Source organism: Heloderma suspectum, chromosome 5, assembly GCF_057233095.1.
Source record: "Heloderma suspectum isolate Gila_16-S chromosome 5, 16-S_ref, whole genome shotgun sequence".
Lineage (NCBI taxonomy): Eukaryota > Metazoa > Chordata > Lepidosauria > Squamata > Helodermatidae > Heloderma > Heloderma suspectum.
In genome coordinates, this window is record NC_139462.1 from 185111471 (window position 1) to 185133342 (window position 21872).

Genomic DNA, 21872 nt, shown 5'->3' on the forward strand with positions numbered 1-21872 from the left:
CATGGTTTCCCATGTTGAGGACCCATGGCCTACCCCATTCAGCAGTGTTCTCCAGCCCTCTGTGTAGTATGTGCAGGGGGCAGAAGTGGCTACCGTTAGGAGGAGGGGTAGGGAAGTCCGCTTCCTCCAGCCCAGTTGCACACACCTAAATCTGGATCCAACCCTATTATTTGAAGGCCTAGTTAGTTTCAGTGAAATGTATTTCCAACTGAGTACATTTGGGATTGCAGCCTTTGTAGATTGTGTAATTTAACTGTTTGGAAACTGTAAATTACAGTTGACTTGGATATATGCATTTTATGGAAAGCTTTAATGTTAATGTTTCTTTTAAAAAATCATCATTAATGTAGTGATAGGAATAATAAAGTAAGAAATAAGTTATTTGTTGGCTTCTTTAGTGTTAATTATTAGCCCTAGGGTCTAAATTATGCTGTCTGTTAAGCTCTCTGGAAATGGTTGACTACTTAGGATATGGTTGACCTGTAGGTACGGGTGTACGGATTCCCCACTGTCTGTTCCGGTGGGGAATCCACCCGGTGGGGGAGGCGATCTGTTCTTCCCCCCTACCCCCCGGAATCCTCTGGAGCGGCTCCTCTCCGCGAGGATTCTGCAGAGCCGCCCAGCTTGAGGGCTGCTTACCTGGACCCGTTCTCCGTGCCGATCGCCTTTTTTTTTTTAAAAAAAAGGCGATCGGCAGGATGTGCCCATAGACTTATACGAAAAATAGACCCGTGAATCTTGCATATAAGTCTATATGTACATAGGTTTATACGCAAGATTCATGGCTCTATTTTGCATATAAGTCTATGGGCACATCCTGCCGATTGCCTTTTTTTTTTTTTTAAGGTGATCAGTGCAGAGAACAGCTCCAGTTAAGCAAGGAGCCGAGTGCTGTTCCGCAGACAATCCTCCGGACATGGAGGTAAGTGCAGCTGTTCCGCCGCGGATTCCGGAGGCTGGATTCTTTGGAATCTGGCTTCATTTGAATCCGCAGTGGATTTCTCTAACATCCCTACATGTAGGTCACTTTTGTTACATTTAATTTATCTGAGCTTGAGCTGCTCCAATTTTGTTTGTATCCGCATCATCAGTATTTCCTAACAATTTATCACTGATGCAGTGAATCACAATGTTCCTAACTGCTCAGTTGTATACTTCCTAGTACCTATAAAACCTTCAGTGCTACAGACCATAGACTGCCTTATATTTTATTAATACCTCTCAAAGGCTGTTCCATTCCTACTTGGCCATGGGGATTGTATCCTGTTTGCATGCGCCTTCCCTTGCTCCTATCCAGTGTGTATGTTTCTTTCCCTTCCATTCTCTCTTGTGTGAAGAAGTGAACAACTGAATGGGGGAGATACCATGTTCAAATAAATGTAGGGTCCTGTCGTTCAGGGAATAATTACCTTTGGAGGTTCATTAGCTCAGCTTTAATGACTTTCAAAAGCAATGTAAATGCTAAGGCATTAGTGTCTGGTGATGACTATAAGGGGTGGTTTAAGATTTCTATTGTTGCATTTTAGAAATATGTTTTATATTCATACTTGAGGATTGAGCCTATAGCATGGATGGGCAGACTTCAGGTTTATCAGATGTATTTTGTTTTTTACTAGAGGCTCATGGTCCAACACAGAGCCATATGCAAAACAGTGATCCAGGGGGGCTTCTGTATACTTAAATTAAGGACCACACTACCTCTGAGCACATGTTCAACCCAACAATTTGTTTCCTGTACCAGAACTAAGTTCACAGTCCTTTCAAACACTGGATACACACATAGTTTTCCCCCAAGCTTCCTTCGTTAGAACAGTGTAAGTTAGGGGGTGGGGTGGGATAAATTCAGTTGTTGCTATTGTTAAACTATTGGGAGTCAGAAATTCTTGCTGATCTAGTGCAAATCCCCTTGAGATCTACCATTAAATCCTGATCTACCTTCTGCCCACCCCTAACCTACAGCATCCTATCTCTGGATCCAGTGAAAAACAACCATAAGGTTACTTTTTGTTGGCACTGTAAATAGAAGAATGTAGATAAAAATGTGTTATTCTGTTTGCATATTCCCTTCTTGTGTGATGATGAACACCATTTAGAGAAAATGACACCTGAAAGAAAACCTGCAAAACTACTGTAAGAGGTAGAATTAGTTAGAAATCTACATAAATAAAGTAAGGTTAAATCTTCTCTATGAAAAGTAATCATTTCCTTTTACATTATGTATTTAGACTTCCTGGTTTTTTTAAAAAAAATCTGGCTGAAACATCACATTAAATCACTCATGTAACAAAGATGATGCTGTATTAGAGTTTGGTTCTGCATACCATATAGATAGCATAATTGTAAGGGGTTTTAATGTTCTTAAAATGGCAATTGATCAAGTAGGATATTGCACTCCTTAATTCCACTTGTCAGTAGAATAAATTACTTTATTACATTTACTAATCAGCTTGTTATTTGCCTTCAGGATTCAAAATGTGCAACTTACCAGAACTACAAAATTATGCCTTAATAAATTAATTATATGAAATAATCTCCTGGTTATTTTGGAATATAGCTTTGTAACCAATTAAATTCCATTTATGTTTTGAAGCAATTTATAATTAAAATTGTACATTTCTAGAAACCATTTTTTTTGTTGCCAGTACAAGTTGTGGAAGAGTGGAAACAGAAAAAGGCAACATTCCAAAGCCCCTAGCAACTTTTTATTGCCAACAATTTAAACAGAACCACAAAGAAAAATGCTTGCAGCATTTTTTTAAATGAACATGTCAATCCTGCTTGAAATATAGGATTGAAAGGCAGAGATTCTTTAACTGCAACATGGTTTATATTAAACAAATGATTCTCTCCTTGCAACTTTTACTGTTGTAAGTAAAACTGCAACAGTTGAAAGCCTTTCACATTTTTAAGAATCAAATAATCAATTTTCTTTGTTTTTTTAAAGACGTTGGCTTATTCCATAAGAAGTGATGTAAGAAACAAATTAAATATTTAGGACAAGTTTTTCAGATGTTCAACATTTAGCGTGCGAAATTCCCTATATTGAATAAAATACATAAATATTGTCTTCTATACTTAACTGTGATTATAACAGTGGTTTTTGTAAGGTGTTTTGCTATATTGTAGGAAATTTCTTGAAGTGATGTTGTAGCAGTTTAGGAGAATGAAAGAGGAGACATTTTGGAAACACGAAGGGTTTGATGAAGTTACAGCACAATCCTTTATATGTCTACATAGAAGTATGTCCCATTGAGTTCAGTGAGCTTACTCCCACGTAGGCATAGGATTCAGCTGCACCTCTGTGTAAGAGCTTATAATAGAACATACCAAGAAATTCACTAATGCTTTATTAACAATGCTATGTCATCCTCACAGACAGGTACACGAATGCACATTTTTAGGGTATGAGAATGCTTGTTAAGCATTCTAAATCTTTGTTTATATAATGGTTTTATTGCTGTATACAGCCTGGATATGTTTTACATGAGGAGGTACAGAAATATTTTAAATAAATAAAAAAGGGGAAATTAAAACAGTATTTTTTTTCTTTCCTTAAACATGAGTCTTCAGTGTTGGCTGCAGCAGACACATGTGGATAAAAACTGAGCAGTGGTCTGCTGTGTGCGAGGGATAACGTGCATCCTGGCTATCACTGTGGCTGAAGATATGCTGTTCTGTCATTCTTCACATCTGCTGTTCTTAAAATACCCTTTTACAGATCAGGGCTGCTCTACATGCGGTAGAAGGCGGTAGTACTGTCCTGTGGTGGTGGAATGAACTAGACCATCTCAGGCTACAGGTGGGAGAATAATTTTTTAATATTCCATTATGTGCAAAAAACTAAACATTCCTGATAGTATAAAACTACTAGCCCAGCCTTCTGCCTGCCGTACTGTGCTAGTCATCCATTTGCAGGTTTCTTAAAAAATGGAAATGCAGAGCAGCAGTAAAAATGGCATCTCCCACTTTTGGCCTGAAGTAGTATAGTCCACTCTGCCCCCTCATTTTGCTATTCAGATAGACTAGTTCTCAGTCACATTCTGTTGGATAAAATGAAAACCATCTCTGGAGGCCTGAGTAACTGCAGTGGCAGTGGAGGAGTGGGTGAAGGACTGTCATTTGCCCCTCTATTCTGACTGTCCGTTCTACGTGAGGACAGCTGCTGACTCTCTATATCAAGCCTGGTGAGTGGCTGAGATTTTTGTGTCCACCTGCAAGCTGAAGGAAGTGTGTTGTTGGCACCCTGTGAGCATGCTCCAGGCTAGGCTATGAAGTTTCAAGAAAGAACGCAAAAAGAGAATCTAGTTCAAGTGCCAACAATGAAAAATTAATTGCAGCCCAGCATGTTCTGGAACAGTAGGCTGCTTCTTCAAGGGCAATCTTATGCATCCAAATTCTGAAATCAGGCTAAAACAGCTGTCTGTCTTGCACCAGGTGCAAGTTGGTGGAAGAAAGGCAGTGACCATACCTGTAAGCTGTTTTAGCCTGGTTTCAGAATATGAATGTATAAAATTGCCTTTGGAGAAGCAGCCTATTGTTCCAAAATACATTGGGCTGCAATAAATTGTTAGCACTTTCGAGAAATAGATGTTTTTTCTGCATTCTTTCGGCAAAGATTTTGGTGCCTCCATTCTGGGGTTTTGTTTGCTCCGAAGTCATAACCACTGTTAAAGGCAATTGCCTCTGGTGGAATGTCCGCGTGGGGTGATAATAGTGCAGGTTGCCTCCCCTTTTTCTGTCTCTGTTAACTTGTGGTGAGAGGGCAGGTATGACAAGAGGGGAACTCATGGTATGGTGGCTCTTCATATCCTGTGGTATTTCTGTATTAATTGGTTGTGCCTATTGTATTTATTTTTATTTATTTCATTTCTATACCGCCCAATAGCCGAAGCTCTTTGGGCGGTTCTTTTGGCTTCTGTTGGATCTCGGGTATCTTACTGTATAATCCTATGCAGGTCTACTCAGATATAAATCCACTGACTTACATCTGAGTAGATCTGCATAGGATTATACTGTAACCACTGAGTTCAGTGGGGCTTACTCCCATGTAAGTGTGTATAGGATTGCAGTCATCTCCTTTAACAGTCTCCCATATTGGCTGCTGGAGTGGAGCTATAAGAGTATCTATTTTTGGCTAAAATATAGGTTGTATTTTTATTATCCCCTTGTTTGATACCTGTTTTATGAGTTTTGTATTGTGTATTAACTGAGGATACAATCCTATGCAAGTTTAGATAGAAAAATGTCCTACAAAAGCTGGAAGTTGTAGGAATTTTCTGTATAAACATGCATACGATTGCGCCCTGAATTGGCCTTTTCTTAAGTATTGAGTTAAAAGTTTGTTTATAGATTTATGGTAGCATTTTTATTGTCAGATATTTTTTCGTATTGTTAGTCTTTCGAAATTAATTGTATTTGCCTTTGCTATAGGCGTTCTTTTGGAGAGAAAAGTGGCATACAAATAAATAAAATGTCACTGTAATGTAAAGCGTGCCAGGTTCAAACCAGCATTTTCCGTATGTTGTGCCAATCCCAAGAAGGGCTGCACTGCTGCTCTGTTTGCTCCTGTGTTGACCTCCAGAACACTGCTGAATATAAGTGGGAAGCAGTCCTTAAAGTTGCCTCTGGGTGAATTTTTTCTTTTAGATACTGTATGTGTGGCTGAATGTCCTTAGAAGCAAAGTTTCTTGCTGCACGATGTCTTTTTGAAAAGCTGCTTCATGACTTTTTTCTCCCCTATAGCCATACGTGGTAGCTCCAGGGACCAGTTGAAAACATTCCTCATGCAATTAGTGCATGTCATTTCATTGAGAAGTGCAAGTCTGTAACTTAAATAATCAACAGCCCTAAGTCATGTACCTTTCTTCTGATTCCCAATTTGCCTCGATATTATTGTAAAATGAGCTACTGTGCTTGCACATACATGCAGCTGCTTGTTATCTAATAGTAAACTGAGCAAATTTTCTTGTGCAGTGTTAGAAACTGAGGAAAAATATTTCCTTTTCTCTCCATCAGCTGCAAGAGAAACATAGAGCTGCTCTGCCTCTTTTTATTGACATTAACAAGATATTTGACATGGTCAGCAGAATGACCCTCTACAAAATTGGTGGCATACTCTGATGTTCTGTAAAGTTTACTAGTCTCATGCAATCCTTCTCTTGCACTGTGTTCTATTCAGTTTTAAATTTTGATGTATGCTTTGAACCTTTTAGTAATGTTTCTTTCTTTTGACTTCCTTTGCTGTTGAGCAGGAAGCCAGCAAGTTGTGGGCAGAGGCAGAGGTGATCTTGTACAGCCTCTATATTCTATTCCTGGCTTTCTTTAAATTTTAGATATTTCTCTGCAGTACTCATTAGTGAAAATTGTTTTCCCTAAGGCAGTCTGAAGGACTTCCCCAGTGATTAATAAATTCTGGGACAGTATAAACCATACAGTTGTACCTGGCCTTGCTAATCCAGAGGCTTCTTACGGCCTGCTGATTACTGAGGTTAATGTTCCTCACCTTTAACCTCTCCAGTCCTCTGAGGCCAGAGTGCACACATAGTCCCAGGTAGCTCACAAGGCTGAGCTCCAACTTATGGCCATGAGGATTCTAGTTCGAGATCTGGAGTCTCTGACACTCCTTTGACACAGCAATTATTTCCCCCTACTTGTTCCAGCAACAGATGTTAGGCCAGTGTACAAGCAGCAAGCATTTCAGTTTAGTTGAAGCAGCGCTGATATGTGGAACATTTCCATGCACGCACATATCCTTATAGTCTACAGACATAAGCTGCTTTAACTGGAAATTATTATGGTGGTTGCAAAGAAATCGAGGAAAACAACAGAATGGGAAAGACTAGAGATCTCTTCAAGAAAATTGGAGATCTCAAGGGAACATTTTGTGCAAAGATGGGCATGATAAAGGACAAAGAAGGCAGGGACCTAACAGAAGCAGATGAGATTAAGAAGAGGTGGCAAGAATACACAGAAGAACTATACAGGAAAGATCTGAATGTCCCTGATAGCCATGATAGTGCGGTCACTGAACTTGAGCCGGACATCCTAGAGAGTGAAGTCAAGTGGGCCTTAGGAAGCATTAGTAACAACAAAGCTAGCGGAGATGACAGTATTCCAGCTGAGCTATTTAAAATCCTAAAAGATGATGCTGTTAAAGTGCTGCACTCAATATGCCAACAAATTTGGAACACTCAACAGTGGCCACAAGACTGGAAAAGGTCAGTTTACATTCCAATTCCAAAGAAGGGCAATGCCAAAGAGTGTTCAAACTACCGCACAATTGCGCTCATTTCACATGCCAGCAAGGTGATGCTCAAAATCCTACAAGCTAGGCTTCAGCAGTATGCGAACCGAGAACTACCGGAAGTACAAGCTGGGTTTCGAAGAGGCAGAGGAATGAGAGATCAAATCGCCAACATTCGCTGCATCATGGAGAAAGCAAGAGAATTCCAGAAAAATGTCTATTTCTGCTTCATTGACTACGCTAAAGCCTTTGATTGTGTGGATCACAACAAACTGTGGCAAATTCTTAAAGTGATGGGAATACCAGACCACCTTACCTGTCTCCTGAGAAACCTGTACAAGGGTCAAGATGCAACAGTAAGAACCAGACATGGAACAACCGAGTGGTTCAAAATTGGGAAAGGCGTACGACAAGGCTGCATATTGTCACCCTGCTTATTTAACTTATATGCAGAGTACATCATGAGAAATGCTGGGTTGGATGAATCACAGGTCAGAATTAAGATTGCCGGGAGAATTATCAACAACCTCCAATATGCAGACAATACCACCCTAATGGCAGAAAGCGAAGAGGATCTCAAGAGCCTCTTGTTGAGGGTGAAAGAGGAGAGTGCAAAAGCTGGTTCAAAACTCAACATTAAAAAAACAAAGATCATGGCATCTGGCCCCATCACTTCCTGACATATAGAAGGGGAAGAAATGGAAGCAGTGGCAGATTTTACTTTCTTGGGCTCCAAGATCACCACAGATGGTGACTGTAGCAATGAAATTAAAAGACGTTTGCTCCTTGGGAGGAAAGCTATTGCCAACCTAGACAGTATAGTAAGAAGCAGAGACATCACCTTGCCGACAAAGGTCCGTCTAATCAAAGCTATGGTTTTCCCAGTAGTAATGTATGGCTGTGAGAGCTGGACTATAAGGAAGGCTGAGCGCCGAAGAATTGATGCTTTCGAAGTGTGGTGCTGGAGAAGACTCTTACGAGTCCCCTGGACTGCAAGGAGGTCAAATCAGTCCATCCTAAAGGAAATCAACCCTGAGTGCTCATTGGAAGGACATATACTGAAGCTGAAGCTGAAATATTTTGGCCACCTAATGCGAAGAGAAAACTCTCTGGAAAAGACCCTGATGCTGGGAAAGACTGAAGGCAAAAGGAGAAAGGGACGGCAGAGGATGAGATGGCTAGATAGCATCACCGATGCAATGAATATGAACTTGAGCACACTCCGGGAGAGAGCGGCGGACAGGAAGGCCTGGTGTGCTATGGTCCATGGGGTCACGAAGAGTCGGACACGACTGAACGACTGAACAACAACAACAGTTATGGTGGTTCTTATTTTCAGACACATGATAATAGGAACTGTGAAAAGAAAGGAAGTTTGAAAAGGAGTCCTAGCAACATCATTTGTTTAGTTTGTAAATTTGTCTTTTGAATCTATCGAGTATTCAAAAAGAAATGCTGAAGGTAATCTATTTTTCCCTTTTTGTAATGCATTAAAATGTACATTGGCCACATTCACACAGTTCAATAAACCAGAATTCTAGAGAATCAGTCCTTTCGTTCTCCTTTGGGTCTTCCCACCAGTGGAAGAAGCTAAACAAACCAGGAATCAAGATAAATAATGTATTTATTATTTTATACTGCTTGATTTAAGCTGTTTACATGACAACAGTAGCCCTGTTCAGACATTCAGAAAGGGATTAAAATAAATGTATATGGAGAGGGAGCGTTCTAACCCATCCCTCCATCGCCCTCTACTCATGGAGAGTGACAGTATGAAGAGGAGAGCCCCCTGTATACGTGGAAGCTCTCCACGTGATTGAGAATGTGGAGGAGCCAAGCAGAAGCTAAAGGGCTGTGTGTACCCGCATGTAGTTTTCCAGAATTCCGGCTTTTCATTCCATGCAAATGTGGCCATTCTGTGTTTTGAGGCTAAGCTTTGTTATGAAGTCAGCTTAATATGCAGCATGATGTCAAGTTACTAATATTCAAAGTTTGTATTAAGTTTTTGGTTATCTGTTTATTTTGCATTTAGGAATAAACACATTAAAACTTCCTTCCTGGTGTCGTTATTGTAGCAAATTCTACAACTGGCTTCCTCCAGCTGGGTAAACAACCTTAAGGATAAGTTATAATTTACTCTCCTTCCTTTGTCTGATTCAAAATTATGTCAAATGTTCTCTTCCATGACTCATAACATTTTCTGTTTTCACAGAATAGTTTAGATAGGTTCAACAGTTCATTCTCATAAGGAATTTGAGACTGGACACTTCAAGAATCTCTCCAGTGAGTAACCATTCAATTCAGACCTGATCATAGTTTTAATATGATAGCATGGAATATTTATTAATAACTGCCTACCAGTTTACCCTAGAGATTAAACCTTGGGTCAGGGTCTTGATACTAACTGCTTAGGATCCAAAATAAGCACAATATATTGGTGCCAGAGAGCACCAGCTCACTTCCAGTTTGGTCCCCACACTGTCATTTATTTGTCAGGGCTCCTATTGTGACTGGAACCTTAGTTGGTAAAGGCTAATAAAGAAGGACAGAATGTATTTGCAGGTCCCGTGGACACCCTCTACTGACATTGAAAAAGGTGTATCTCAGCCCTCTGAATGCTGGCTTGGGAACTTGGATGTACTAAAGACAAACTTCCCCCCACTTCCTAATTCAGTCAAGACAATACTGTTCTGCTTATCAGTTGGCTATTGAGAGTCCTGAGTTCTTGTGTGACTGAGTTCTTGTGTGAAGAATTCGTACCTACAAATAGTACTGAAACATAGCTACCTACAGTCAAGCATTTCCCCTTTGTCAGGAAGGATAGATGCTCATCTCTTCCTTTTGTTCATCTGGAAGTCTTCTTTTCAGATGCCACCATAGTTTTAATTTTGTCTTTCTAAAACTATACTTTGTCTTTGACCCCTGAACTTTATATGATTTCAGGAGAGAAGTCTTGCTGGCATATGCTCAGATTGAGTGACTGGTGGAATTCTTGGGTTGGGTGCCTATCTTTGCATGTCCTCATCCAGTGATCCTTCCCTCGCCAAAAGCTTGCCATTTACCCGCTCTTCTTGCCTTCTTTTGGATTCCCAGTGATGCTGAGGACCCTAGCTGCTGCTGCTTTGATGTGTTTTTTGATAGATCATATGGAAGAATGGGTTTACAATCACAATATCTCATTCATCCTCCATTTCCCCCGATGTCATTGTTATCTTCTCTCTCTGAGCCTCTTTATCCTTCCAGCTTCCCCCACTTCAATCCCTGTCCTTCCCCCTCTGCCCCATGCTGAAGCATTAGGACACAACCACTCTTGTGTTGCTGCTGTTTCATCTTTCCCTTACTTATGAGACAAACTTCAATAATGTACCTTGCAATTTGCCTTTTCTTTTACTTTGTCAATAAATCCTCCTTTTTCTGGAACAGCTCTGATCTTCACTCTGTTACTTCCTGCTGTGTACCTTATGAGGTCAATCCACGAGTGGACAGAAGGTAGATCTCCAGATATTTTGGACTTCATTTCCCAACATTTCTGACCATTGACCGTACTGGCAGGGGCTTATGGAAGTTGAAGTCCAAAACGAAGAGAGCTTTGGCTATTGGGCGGTATAGAAATGAAATTAATGAATGAATGAATAAATAAAAAAAAATAAACATCTGGAGATCTGCTTTCTGTCCATCCCTGATCAAGAAAACTAAGATACTGTGCTCCTGGGTATATTGGTAAACACATTAATTTCTGAGCCAACTGAACCAGACCAAAAGCTACATGTCCTCAGAGAGAAAATGTTTACCTACTACAGCTACCCCACCCCGCGCCCAGGTCTTTTGTGTTCCAGAAGAGATTATTCCCTAAATATGGAAAAGTAGATTTCAGTCATGTGTCTTGAGCAAGCCATGGTAACAGAATGGGGGAGGATCTTAGAATCATAGAATAGTACGGTTGGAAGGGGCCCACAAGACCATTGAGTCTAACCCCCTGCTCAGTGCAGGAACCCAAGTCAAAGCATCCCTGACAAGTGGCTGTCCAGCTTTGTCTTGACTGCCTCTAGTGTGGGAGAGCCCACTACCTCCCTAGGTACTTGGTTCCATTGTCGTATTGCTCTAACAGTCAGGAAATTTTCCCTGATGTTCAGCCAGAATCTGGCTTCCTGTAACTTGTTCCATGTTACAAGTTACAGCCCGTTATTCCATGTCCTGCACTCTGGGATGACCGAGAAGAGATCCTGGCTTTCCTGTCTGTACTTGAAGAGCGGTATCCTATCTCCCTCAGTTTTCTCTTCTCAAGGCTAAACATACCCAGTTCTTTCAGTCTGTCCTCATAGGGCTTTGTTTCCAGTCTCCTGATAATTTTTGTTGCCCTCCTCTGAACCCTCTCCAGTTTGTCTGCATCCTGCAGTGAACTGGACACAGTACTCCAGATGAGGCCTAACCAGTGCTGAGTAGAGGTGAACTAGTACTTCCCAGGATCTGGAAGCTTGTTGTTTATTCGGTCAGTCACTTCCAACTCCTCGTGACTTCATGGACCAGCCCACGCCAGAGCTTCCTGTCGGCTGTCGCCACCCCCAGCTCCCCCAAGGTCGAGTCCGTCACCTCCAGAATATCATCCATCCATCTTGCCCTTGGTCGGCCCCTCTTCCTTTTGCCTTCCACTTTCCCTAGCATCAGCATCTTCTCCAGGGTATCCTGTCTTCTCATGATGTGGCCAAAGTACTTCAGTTTTGCCTTTAATATCATTCCCTCAAGTGAGCAGTCTGGCTTTATTTCCTGGAGTATGGACTGGTTTGATCTTCTTGCAGTCCAAGGCACTCTCAGAATTTTCCTCCAGCACCACAGTTCAAAAGCATCTATTTTCCTTCTCTCAGCTTTCCTTATGGTCCAGCTCTCGCAGCTATAGGTTACTACGGGGAATATCATTGCTTTCACTATGCGGATTTAGAAGCTATGCTTCTATTAATGCAGCCCAAAAGAGCATTTGCCTTTTTTGCAGCCATATCACATTGTTGGCTCATATTTAGCTTGTGATCTACAAAAATTCCAAGATCCTTCTCGCTTGTAGTGTTGTTGAGTCAAGTATCCCCATCTTGTAACTGTGCATTTGGTTTCTTTTTCCTAGGTACAGAATTTGGCATTTATCCCTATTAAATTTCATTCTGTTGTTTTCTGCCCAGTGCTCCAGCCTATCAAGGTTTGGACTGCTCATTAGAATCACTTGCCATAGGGCCTTATCATTGTTTTGAGTTTATTAAAATTGGCTTTCCTAAAATCCAGGTTACGCATTTGGCTACACTCAGCTTTTGCTTCCTTTTGAACCAAGAACTCAAGTATAACATGGTCACTTTCCCCCAGAGTTCCCGTAGCTGCTACTTTATCTACTAAGTCATCTCTGTTGGTTAGGATCAAGTCAAGGATAGCCAGTCCTCTAGTTCCTTCCTCTACTTTCAGTAGGAGGAAGTTATCCACAACAAAAGTCAAGAATTTCTTGGAGGGGCCATGTTTTGCAGAATTTGTCTCCCAACAAATATCGGGGAAATTGAAGTCCCCTATTACTACTACATCATGCTTCCTTGAAACACTGGCAATTTGCTTTTCAAAAGTTTCATCCTTGCCTTCTCCTTGATTGGGTGGCTGATAGTAGACTCCAACCACCATGTTCCTTTTATTCTTTGCTCCATGTATTTTAACACAGATGCTCTCGATGGGGCTACCAAGCTCCTCCTCCTGTATTTCTGTGTAGAGATATGTATTTTTCACATACAGTGCAACCCCACCTCCCTTTCTATTCCTCCTGTTCTTTTTGAACAAGTTATATCCTTCAGTTGCTGTATTCCAGTCATGGGAGTCATCCCACCAAGTTTCAGTTATACCTATCAAGTCAGAATTTCCCTCCTGTATTAAGAGTTCAAATTGTTTCTGTTTGTTTCCCATACTCTGGACATTAGTATATAGTCTTTTAAAGACTTAAGAAGTCCTTATATGTACTTGTCTGAGTTTTTAGTTTCTTTTGATTTAATGGGGCATAAGGCTCTTTGACAAAAATTTACTTGATGATATTTGCTTCTGTCATCAAGTAAATTTGCCTTTTTACTAATAAATTGCCTTTTTACAAGAGCAGGCTTTAAAGCCCTTATAGCAAAACTCTAAAGGCTACTTCCCAAGGTAAAATACTTCCAAAAGCTACTATTCCAGGGAAGATTCCAAGTCCCAAGAGCCACTGCTCATTCAATCCTACCATGCTGCAGAATATTAGGTTGACAAGCAGGTAAAAGAAGGAAGGAAGAAAAACTTCTTCCTTCCTGCTTCCCACCTCTGCTTCCTTGGCTGTTTCTGCTTTCAGGTAGTAGGGGGAAAGATAGTTAGAGTGCTTTGGGGATGGGGAGGCATAGCAGGATTTGCAGGGGATGGACTGGGTACTCTTCTCTGGCATGGCTGTTGACCTGACCCACGGTAGGGTTGTTGTTGTTGTTGTTGTTGTTGTGACTTAAATGCTCAGCTTTATTTGAGGTGGCCTTTAAAGAACCCCTAAATCTTGTTTTCCAGTCAGGCTTTGAGATGTTGGGATAGGATAAGCTACAAATTTTAAGCAACTAACTTAATAAATTAATATATTGGACTAAATTTGAATTATACTGTTTTGTTCTATTATGTAGAATTTTAATTTAGCCCTTGTCACATCAACACAAGTTCCCATCTCTTGAGTGTGCTTCAGAGATAAGCTGCTCCTGGGGAAACTGCCATCCTAATCAGAGGATGGTTGCCTTTTAGTCCTAGCATGAGGACATTTGCCTTGAAAGCCTTTTAAAATAGCATAATAATAATCTTGATCAATAGCTTTGTTTATATTCATTAATACATATTAATATGTATATTCCTATTTGCATGTGTCTATGTCTTTGAAAAGTAAAGTGCGTGGAGGACGATCAGGACAGCTCCACCCCCCACATGTGATATTTAAAACACATGCACAAACATGAAAATGCAAATATGTACAGGGTTGAATCCAGATTTAGTCATACTTAGAGTAGACCCACTGTAATCAGTGAGATGTAAGGTAGTCAAGACTAACTTAAGTCCCTTTTTTTTCAATGGGTCTACTCTATGACTAAATCTGGGCCCAAGCCAACATGTAGTTTGTCCTTTCTTCTTTCTACTAAGGTGAATGTTCAGTTTACATTTGTTTCTGCCGTGTTTTAATATTTAAATCTTGTGGTACTTAATAAAAGTGAAAACAAACTGGGAAACATGTAAAGAAAGGAAACATCAGTTAAATTCTGCTTTCTCTGTCCTATATGTTCAGGAGCTGACAAAAGGGACATTTGAATTTTTTAAAAATGAAAGTTACTTTTGACTTTCAGTCCATCTGTTACATCTATTGCTCTAACATACAAATAGCCACACTGCTGGATCTTCAGTGGCAAAAACTGATACAACCGTCTTTGCAATTCCAATTCTTCACTTCACTTTTTGCGGATATCATGGAGTAATCCTGAAGATATTGCTCATCATGTGGTGTAGATCCAAGTTGCTACCCCTGTCTTCTGGATACAGAGCAATACCCAAGTAGCTCCAGTGCACACTGTGATGTCTACAGTATTGGGGAACGCTGTTTGTGCACAATGGACTTATGTGCACAGAGCAGTACTAGCAGCTGAAGCAAATGGAACAGTCCCTGCTCACTTTGGAACCCCATGAGGCTTTGAATAGTGTCTGATATGAGCCCTACATAGACAGAATGGGTTCTAGGTCTTATAAGAGCGTAATGAATGTATTAACCATGGACCCAACAATAAAGAAGCAAAAATGTTATATACATGTTGGTTCTTCTAGTTGCTGCAAACTAATCTTCAGTTTTGTTTTGGCCATTAAATTAAAAGAATTCTTCTAAAATCAGCTTAACGCTAAAAGAGTAGCTTAATACATTATCAGTTTAATGTTCAAGTATGCAAAACGTTTATTTTTTAGAAATAGTTGAAATATTTTAATCTTTTAATTGCCAGTATTTGCTTTATCTTTGAAAGTGGTATTCTGTAAACTTAGAGGAAGTATTCTTTTAAGACAGTTCTACTAACAGAAGAGGTAATTACAGTATGTGGCTGAAGCATGTTGATTACTAGAGATATAACTGGCAAAAGTGCAGATGTCTGAATAGAAGTACATGTTCCTACCTGTTGCAAACATAAATACACAGGTAATTCTACTTTAGTTTAGAAAATACATGTGGTTATAAATGCCCACTAATGGAAGTTGTTTTAGTGGTGTAAAGTAAGATTTTCTGTGCAGTAACATGTGGAAAGAGTGTGATCAATTACGACGAGAGGACATTAATTATATTGATTTACAGAGCAATATTATCCCCAGGTTAGGTTTATGCTTGCTGGGCAGGGAGAGGATCTCTTCTAAGTAACTGTTTGCAGAGTCTGAAGATACACTGGGGTAAGTTTTCATGTCAGTATAGCACCATTGTTATCCCTTTCACTGGCAGAGCAGAGCTCACCTGTGCAAGGGACAAAAAATGGACAGAATTGGGCTTGGCAAGGGAAGAGCTGAATCGGAATCATGTGCTTTCTCAGAGCATGTTTCTGTCGCCTTCATGGTTGTCACATTATTCCTACAAAGGAAGAAGTGTGTTAAAAGGAAGAGGTGTGTGAAGTCAATGGTCAGCCCCAGATGACTGCCCCCTCTCATTTCCTTAGTCTCTGCTGCAACAGAGGACAGGACTGCTCTCTCCCACTTTCTTCCACTCTGCTGAAAAAGGACAGGATTGCAGCTAGGGTTGCAATTCTATTCATATTTTACAGGGAGGAAATCACATTTAACTCAGTGTCCTCTTGATTATCTCCTTGATTACTTCTCATGTACTAAGCCAAGCAGAGGTCTGTATGAGCTTTTTTAAAGGAAAATTTGGAGCATCACTGCTATGTGATCATAATATGTGTGTACCTGAGCATTTTGTGTGTGCGTGTGTGCGTGCGTGCATGCATGCACATGTGGCTGACTTCTAGATTACAAAAATCTCTTTTCTTGAAGCTCAATAATACTGTCTTTGAGTGTTGACTTGTTGTATCTGGTGGAATCTTTAAATAGGAGGGTTTTTTTCATTGGGGACCGGATGGATGATGTGCTGTGGTGATACTTCAAGACATAAACGTTTCGTATAGCTTTGCCTTAGAAATATCCCTCTTAAGAATGTCATAGGGATTCTTGTGTTCTAGGATGATTTCCTTCATTTTTGAAGCATTGGTAAACACTTAAGAGGATAATATTGAGTCTGCAGGGAGTGTCTTTGGCATGGGGGCAAGAACTGGGTACTCCATTATGTAGATCGGGGCCTGGAGGGGTCTCTTCGCATTGTTATCAGGCACTTTTTACTTCAGCTAGCATAATACAACTTTTGCAGATCCTTTAATTTTTGAGCTACACAAGCATTCTTTTGGAACTGCATGTTTCCCCCTAGAATGGCACATTTTGTGGCTGGTTGCACATAATAATAACAGCAGCAGCCCTGCTGGCAGGTACTGGCAATCAACCAAATGAGTGTGAGTGAGGAGAGAGACTGACTGGATATTATGAGGAGGCTGGGCAAAATGAAAGTCAGAATGTCAGAGCTGAGCCATAGGTAGTCATCAAACAAGAGCCAGAAGTCAAAGCCAGTAAAAACTGCTGTTGCTTAGGCAAAGTTCCTGCCTGAACAGGAAGCTTTCATAGTTTGTCTTGGTGAAAAGCTCCCTATGGCCAGCTGGGTGAGCAGAATTGCTCCAGAGCCCAAGAGCTTTTATTTTCCAGGGAATGTTAGCTGTGAGATAGGTGCCCTCCAGAAGTTTTGGACTATAACTCCCATGATCCATGGCCATGCTGGCCAGGGTAATGGGAGCTGTAGTCCAAAACATCTGGAGTGTACCAGGTTACCTAACTCTGTTCTAGCCTGTAACTTTGGTGACTTATGGGACAGCAGTGTACAGATCCATAGGTTCCTGGGTAGCCAAGGCAACTCCTTGCATATCCTGATACATAAATTGGCCCTTGCCCCACTCCCTCTGGCTTTATTATTATACTGCCCGAAATGTGTGTGTCTTCTGTCTGTTTCCGCTGTGAGACCATGGCCAGGAAGTGAACCTGGTTTGTCTTGTATAATGCATTGTTCTACTGGTCTGACTTCTAAATCAGGCCCCTTTAATTCTTCTATATGTGGCTAGGGTGACAGGGGAGGAGGGCCTACTCATCTTGAGCCACTGGAACACTGTAGAAGGCCCCATCATGAGTCTGTCTTCTATCTGCTTCTATGGCTGTGTAGTCTGGGAGCTGCTCTGTAGAGTTTGGCTTCTTGTCCTTCTGTCTTCCCACTCCTGCATCTAAAATCATAGTTGCCGGCAGAACACCCAGAGGCAAGCCTTGGGGACATGCAAACCCTATAGTGGGATTCAAACCCACATCTCATATTTCTTGTTTCAACAGATTTTCCCACTGCCAGGCAGCTCCTGGTGCTGGACTCTGTGATCACCATCCTGTGGTGGTTTCTGATCATTTTCCTGGGACCCGCACTGATAGAACTGTACAGTTTGGAATGTTCTGATTTGTGTGCCTGTTCCTACAGTGGGACATGGTCCCTTAATACTTTTTCCATTAGTACATATTCCAGCCCAATGTTGTAGAACTGTTGGGTTTTTTCCCCCTATTATGCTGTAGTTCTGACCTGATTATTTATACTGCAAATGAATTCGCTACTTACTTAGATGCTAACACTAGGATGTCTGCAAGCATGGCCAAGGTGATACAATAGAATTTGAGGAGCTACATAGAGCTATACAGGAAAGGCTGCTTCACCTGCTATATTTTTGTGGCTACTTATTAGAGACCCATGTTTTGTACCATTCTTTAGAATGTTTCATAAGTGTTTGGATCACATATGAAACTAAAGCATAGGTACAGCCTGCTCATTTAAAAATGGTTAAAAAGAAGTTGTGGAACTGCTTCAAACATTTTAAAATATATTAACATTAATTTAAATAAATGGATCTTTCAGTGTAACCAGACCACAGAATCATGCCCATTTACAAATGCATTTAAAGAAAACTTATAACCAAAACAAATCTTTTAGATTACCTGCAAACTATCCAGGAAAGGGACATGCAAAAAACTCTGCCTCTAGGTTGCTGTAGGTAAGTGGATATTTGATCTACTCCACCAACAGTTGTTCTATTCTTAATAGGTTCAGGGCTAATTCACATGATACTTTGTAGTTGAAGAGATGTCTGATTCACGTTGATGACCTGGTCATCTGTTTTTCCACATACCTGGATAACCTTTGAACCTGTGATCATAGTTCAAAGACAGATCTGGGGTTGATGTAGCAATCAGAGTAATACTTGGTCATGCGTACACTGCACGTGTAGGTTTTTAATCCATATTTCGGAACATATAGAAGATTGTATCATTTAGCTCTTCAGTCTCCTTTTATGAAGTCCTGAAAATATCGTAGGAATGTGTGCTGTAAGCAATTCTTCACAATTATGAACAGGTTTTGCTAATCTTTCTCTGTGCGTTCATTGGGAAGAGTTTAGTGTTCATTTTCACTACTTTTCCCACATAGTACAAATATCATGCATGGGTCTGGATATAAACGTTTTGTATAAGACTCAATTTTCAGTCAAGTAATTTGGAATAGGATATGCATTATATCCAAAGGGGAGTTCAATGGCTGTCTGGATCAGGCCAACAATGTATGTGGAAGTCAAAATTTTAATTTGTTTGGACTCGTTCTTTAAGCAGAGATTAACTAAGGTAAACACGTAAATCTATGTTTAAATACTTTTTTTGTGTGTTCCCTAGGCAGCAGGAGCAATCCGTCCTCTTGTCTCCACTGTTATTGCTTCCTCTGCAGATGGATGTTTAGACCATTCGCTAGATCGTGCCAAGTATAGAGCAAGTGAAATGCCTCAGGCTTTCTTATTTGATATAATCCATCAAGCATATCAACAGGTAAGAATTTTGGCTTTCAAAAAGAAACTCACCGTTTTTTCCTTCAGTGTACAGTAAGAGGCAACTTACTTGCATGTATTCCTTGAGAACAGAAAATAGTAAATATTGTCAATGACAATAAATGACAATACTTATACAAAGCATTTTGTATAATTATTCCCTGATCTGTGCACTGTTACAGTATCAAATGTCCAGACAAATAAAGCTGGTTCTGGATGGAACAATTTATGTGCTGGCTATGTAAATCTTACATCTATAATTCACAGGGGAAGCGTATTGGTCCTTGTGTTATGCTGCTTGTCAAAATGGACAAATGCTTGTACTACTGAGTACCTTTTCTTTACCATCATTGGGGAAGGCCCAGCCTAAAAGTGCCCTAAGCTAGCAGTTCAAGTTTTCTATGTTATTACTTATATTTAAAAAACCCATTTCTGCCTTTCCCATCTTTTGCACTCAGGGCAGCGTACAACACTTAAAAACATAAAATTACAACTTGGATATAAAACTTAGAAAAACAGAATCCTAAAACTCAATTAAAAATACAAAATCATCCCCAAACAGCAGTAGCAGACTGTGTATTTCATTTATCCTCAAACCATTCACAAACATGACTTCACATTTTTTCCACAAGGACAGGAGAGATGTTGATTGCTAAATCTCATCTAGAAGTTCATATCCTTAGGGTTATAGCTATAAAGACTCTTCTCCGAGCCACAGCTGTGAGTCCTGTATAGAGCAGGACTCTTCCAGTGGCAGGGGTCCCTCATATTCTGTGGTTGTGTACGGATATAGACCTGCTTTGCACATAATGACAACCCATGCATTCTCATGCATGCGTGGGAGAGTGAATGTGCTGCCTTCCACATGCCTTCTACCTCCGCTTTTACTCCGCTACCCACAATTGGTTCATTTGGCTCCTTGTTGAGCATGATGTCTGAACCCAGACCGCTGAATTGTTTAGGAGTGAAACAAGCCAGTGGTTAATCCATGGTTTTTTGTTGGGTTAATTGCTGGGTTATGGGCTGTCATGTGTGAGCAGGCTCATAATGTTCCTAATTACTTAAACATGACTTACATGTATTTCTTGATTAGAAAAAATCCCAGAATGTCTGTGGAACGGCATGCTTCCTTCCCTATTCCATTCTAGAACAAAAACCCCTTTCACTCTTCCCCAACTCACAATGTTAAATGTTAAACTGTGGTTAAAACTAACCATCTTAGAACAGCTATCAGGCAACATACTTAACACTTAAGATTGTTGGAATGTGAGTATGTATGAATGAAGATATCCACAGCATGGTGGGTATAATGTATGATCATGATGAATTAAACTATATTTAAAAAAAAAAAACCCATGAAGCGCTCTCTCTCTCTCTCTCTCTCTCTCTCTCTATATATATATATATATATATGCTCATACTAGGATGTTTATAAACATGGCCAAGGTGACGCAATAGAATTTGAGTATCTACATGGAGCTATACAGGAAGGGCTGCTTCAGACACCTCTCAAAGGCATCCAGTGACAAGTCCTGAATTGTGAAGAAAAGGATAGGTGGGCCATTAATGAAATTCACAATTCCACTGATTCCCCTGCCCTCAAACTTTAGCCAAGACATGCTCCCAGTTTAGCCTTCTAAAATAGTAGCTAAAGGGTCTGTCACAAGAGCTAAGCAGGCCAGGGCCCATGTAGACCCTTGTATTTAAAGCCTTGTCCAGTGAACATTGCTGGAGCAACAATGATCAAGCTGTAAAGTTCCCAACTTGAGTGCAGTTACCTTGGGCCCAGAAGAATCTAGCCATTGCCACTGGAGCAATTTCATTCAGCTGGAAAATTTTAGTTGTCGCTTGATCACAGGGTTATCTAGATATACGTTGCTTATAGCAGTGGTACTTCATGGATGTTCTCCTTAAAGCTGTAGTATTACTCCAGTCCCTGAGTTGGCTTCCTGGCCTGTGAGGTAGGGTTTGATTTAGGCTACTATGCAAACTAGTCATTACCACTCAGAACAGTTTGTTTCCTGAGACTAGGAATTGGAACTCTTTCTTGCCTGGGTCCATTGACCCTCAAGAAGATTGTAGTCTAGCACTTGGTCCTAGAACTGAGATGTAAGGAGACTTGGCTTAAACTACGTATCATGAAATTGAAATAGTTTCCTAACAGTGCAGTCCTATACACATCTACTTAGAAGTAAGCCCCATGGATTTCAATAGGACTTACTCTCAGGTAGGTCTGTATAGGATTGCAGCCTAAGTGACTTCAAAGTTCCTTCTCTAACATATTTTTAGTCTGCAGACACATTGAATTTTCTCAGAACAAATGTGGGAGCTGTTCATCCTCATTCATCGTATTTTAATAAATGTTAGTCTTAACCATACACTGTCCTGGCACGAAAGAGGAAGAAGTAGGCTCAGAAAAGTTGTTTAGACTTCTCAAACTAAGTATACCTCATCTGCTTCCAATTTCTATTGCTTCATGGCAATTCCCATTCGTACTAGCTTTCCACAAAGCATAAGCAGGAAGCAGGAATACACCATCTGCCCACCTCATTGTGTTGCAGGAAGGCAGCATCTAAACGAGTCCTGTACAGTTTTGATTAGTTTTCATGAGACTAGTTCAGTAATGTTTTAATTTATTCAAAATCTGAAACAAGATT

At 40.5% G+C, this 21872-nt stretch overlaps 1 protein-coding gene across 6 annotated transcripts in view; it reads left to right on the forward strand.

Annotated features, from left to right (window-relative positions):
• CRPPA (CDP-L-ribitol pyrophosphorylase A) overlaps nt 1–21872 on the forward strand; it is a 101822-nt gene that overhangs the window by 10604 nt on the left and 69346 nt on the right. For 5 of the 6 annotated variants that reach the window (XR_014792362.1, XR_014792363.1, XM_084858653.1 and 2 more), the window contains exon 3: nt 19067–19216. Coding sequence is in view for 4 of the 6 variants with exons in the window: in XM_084858653.1 (XP_084714779.1) it covers nt 19067–19216 (150 nt within the window). In the remaining 2 variants the exon portion in view is untranslated. Of the gene's footprint in view, nt 1–846; nt 20593–21872 lie in introns of those variants that run through there. The other variant, XM_084858656.1, reaches the window with a different exon arrangement.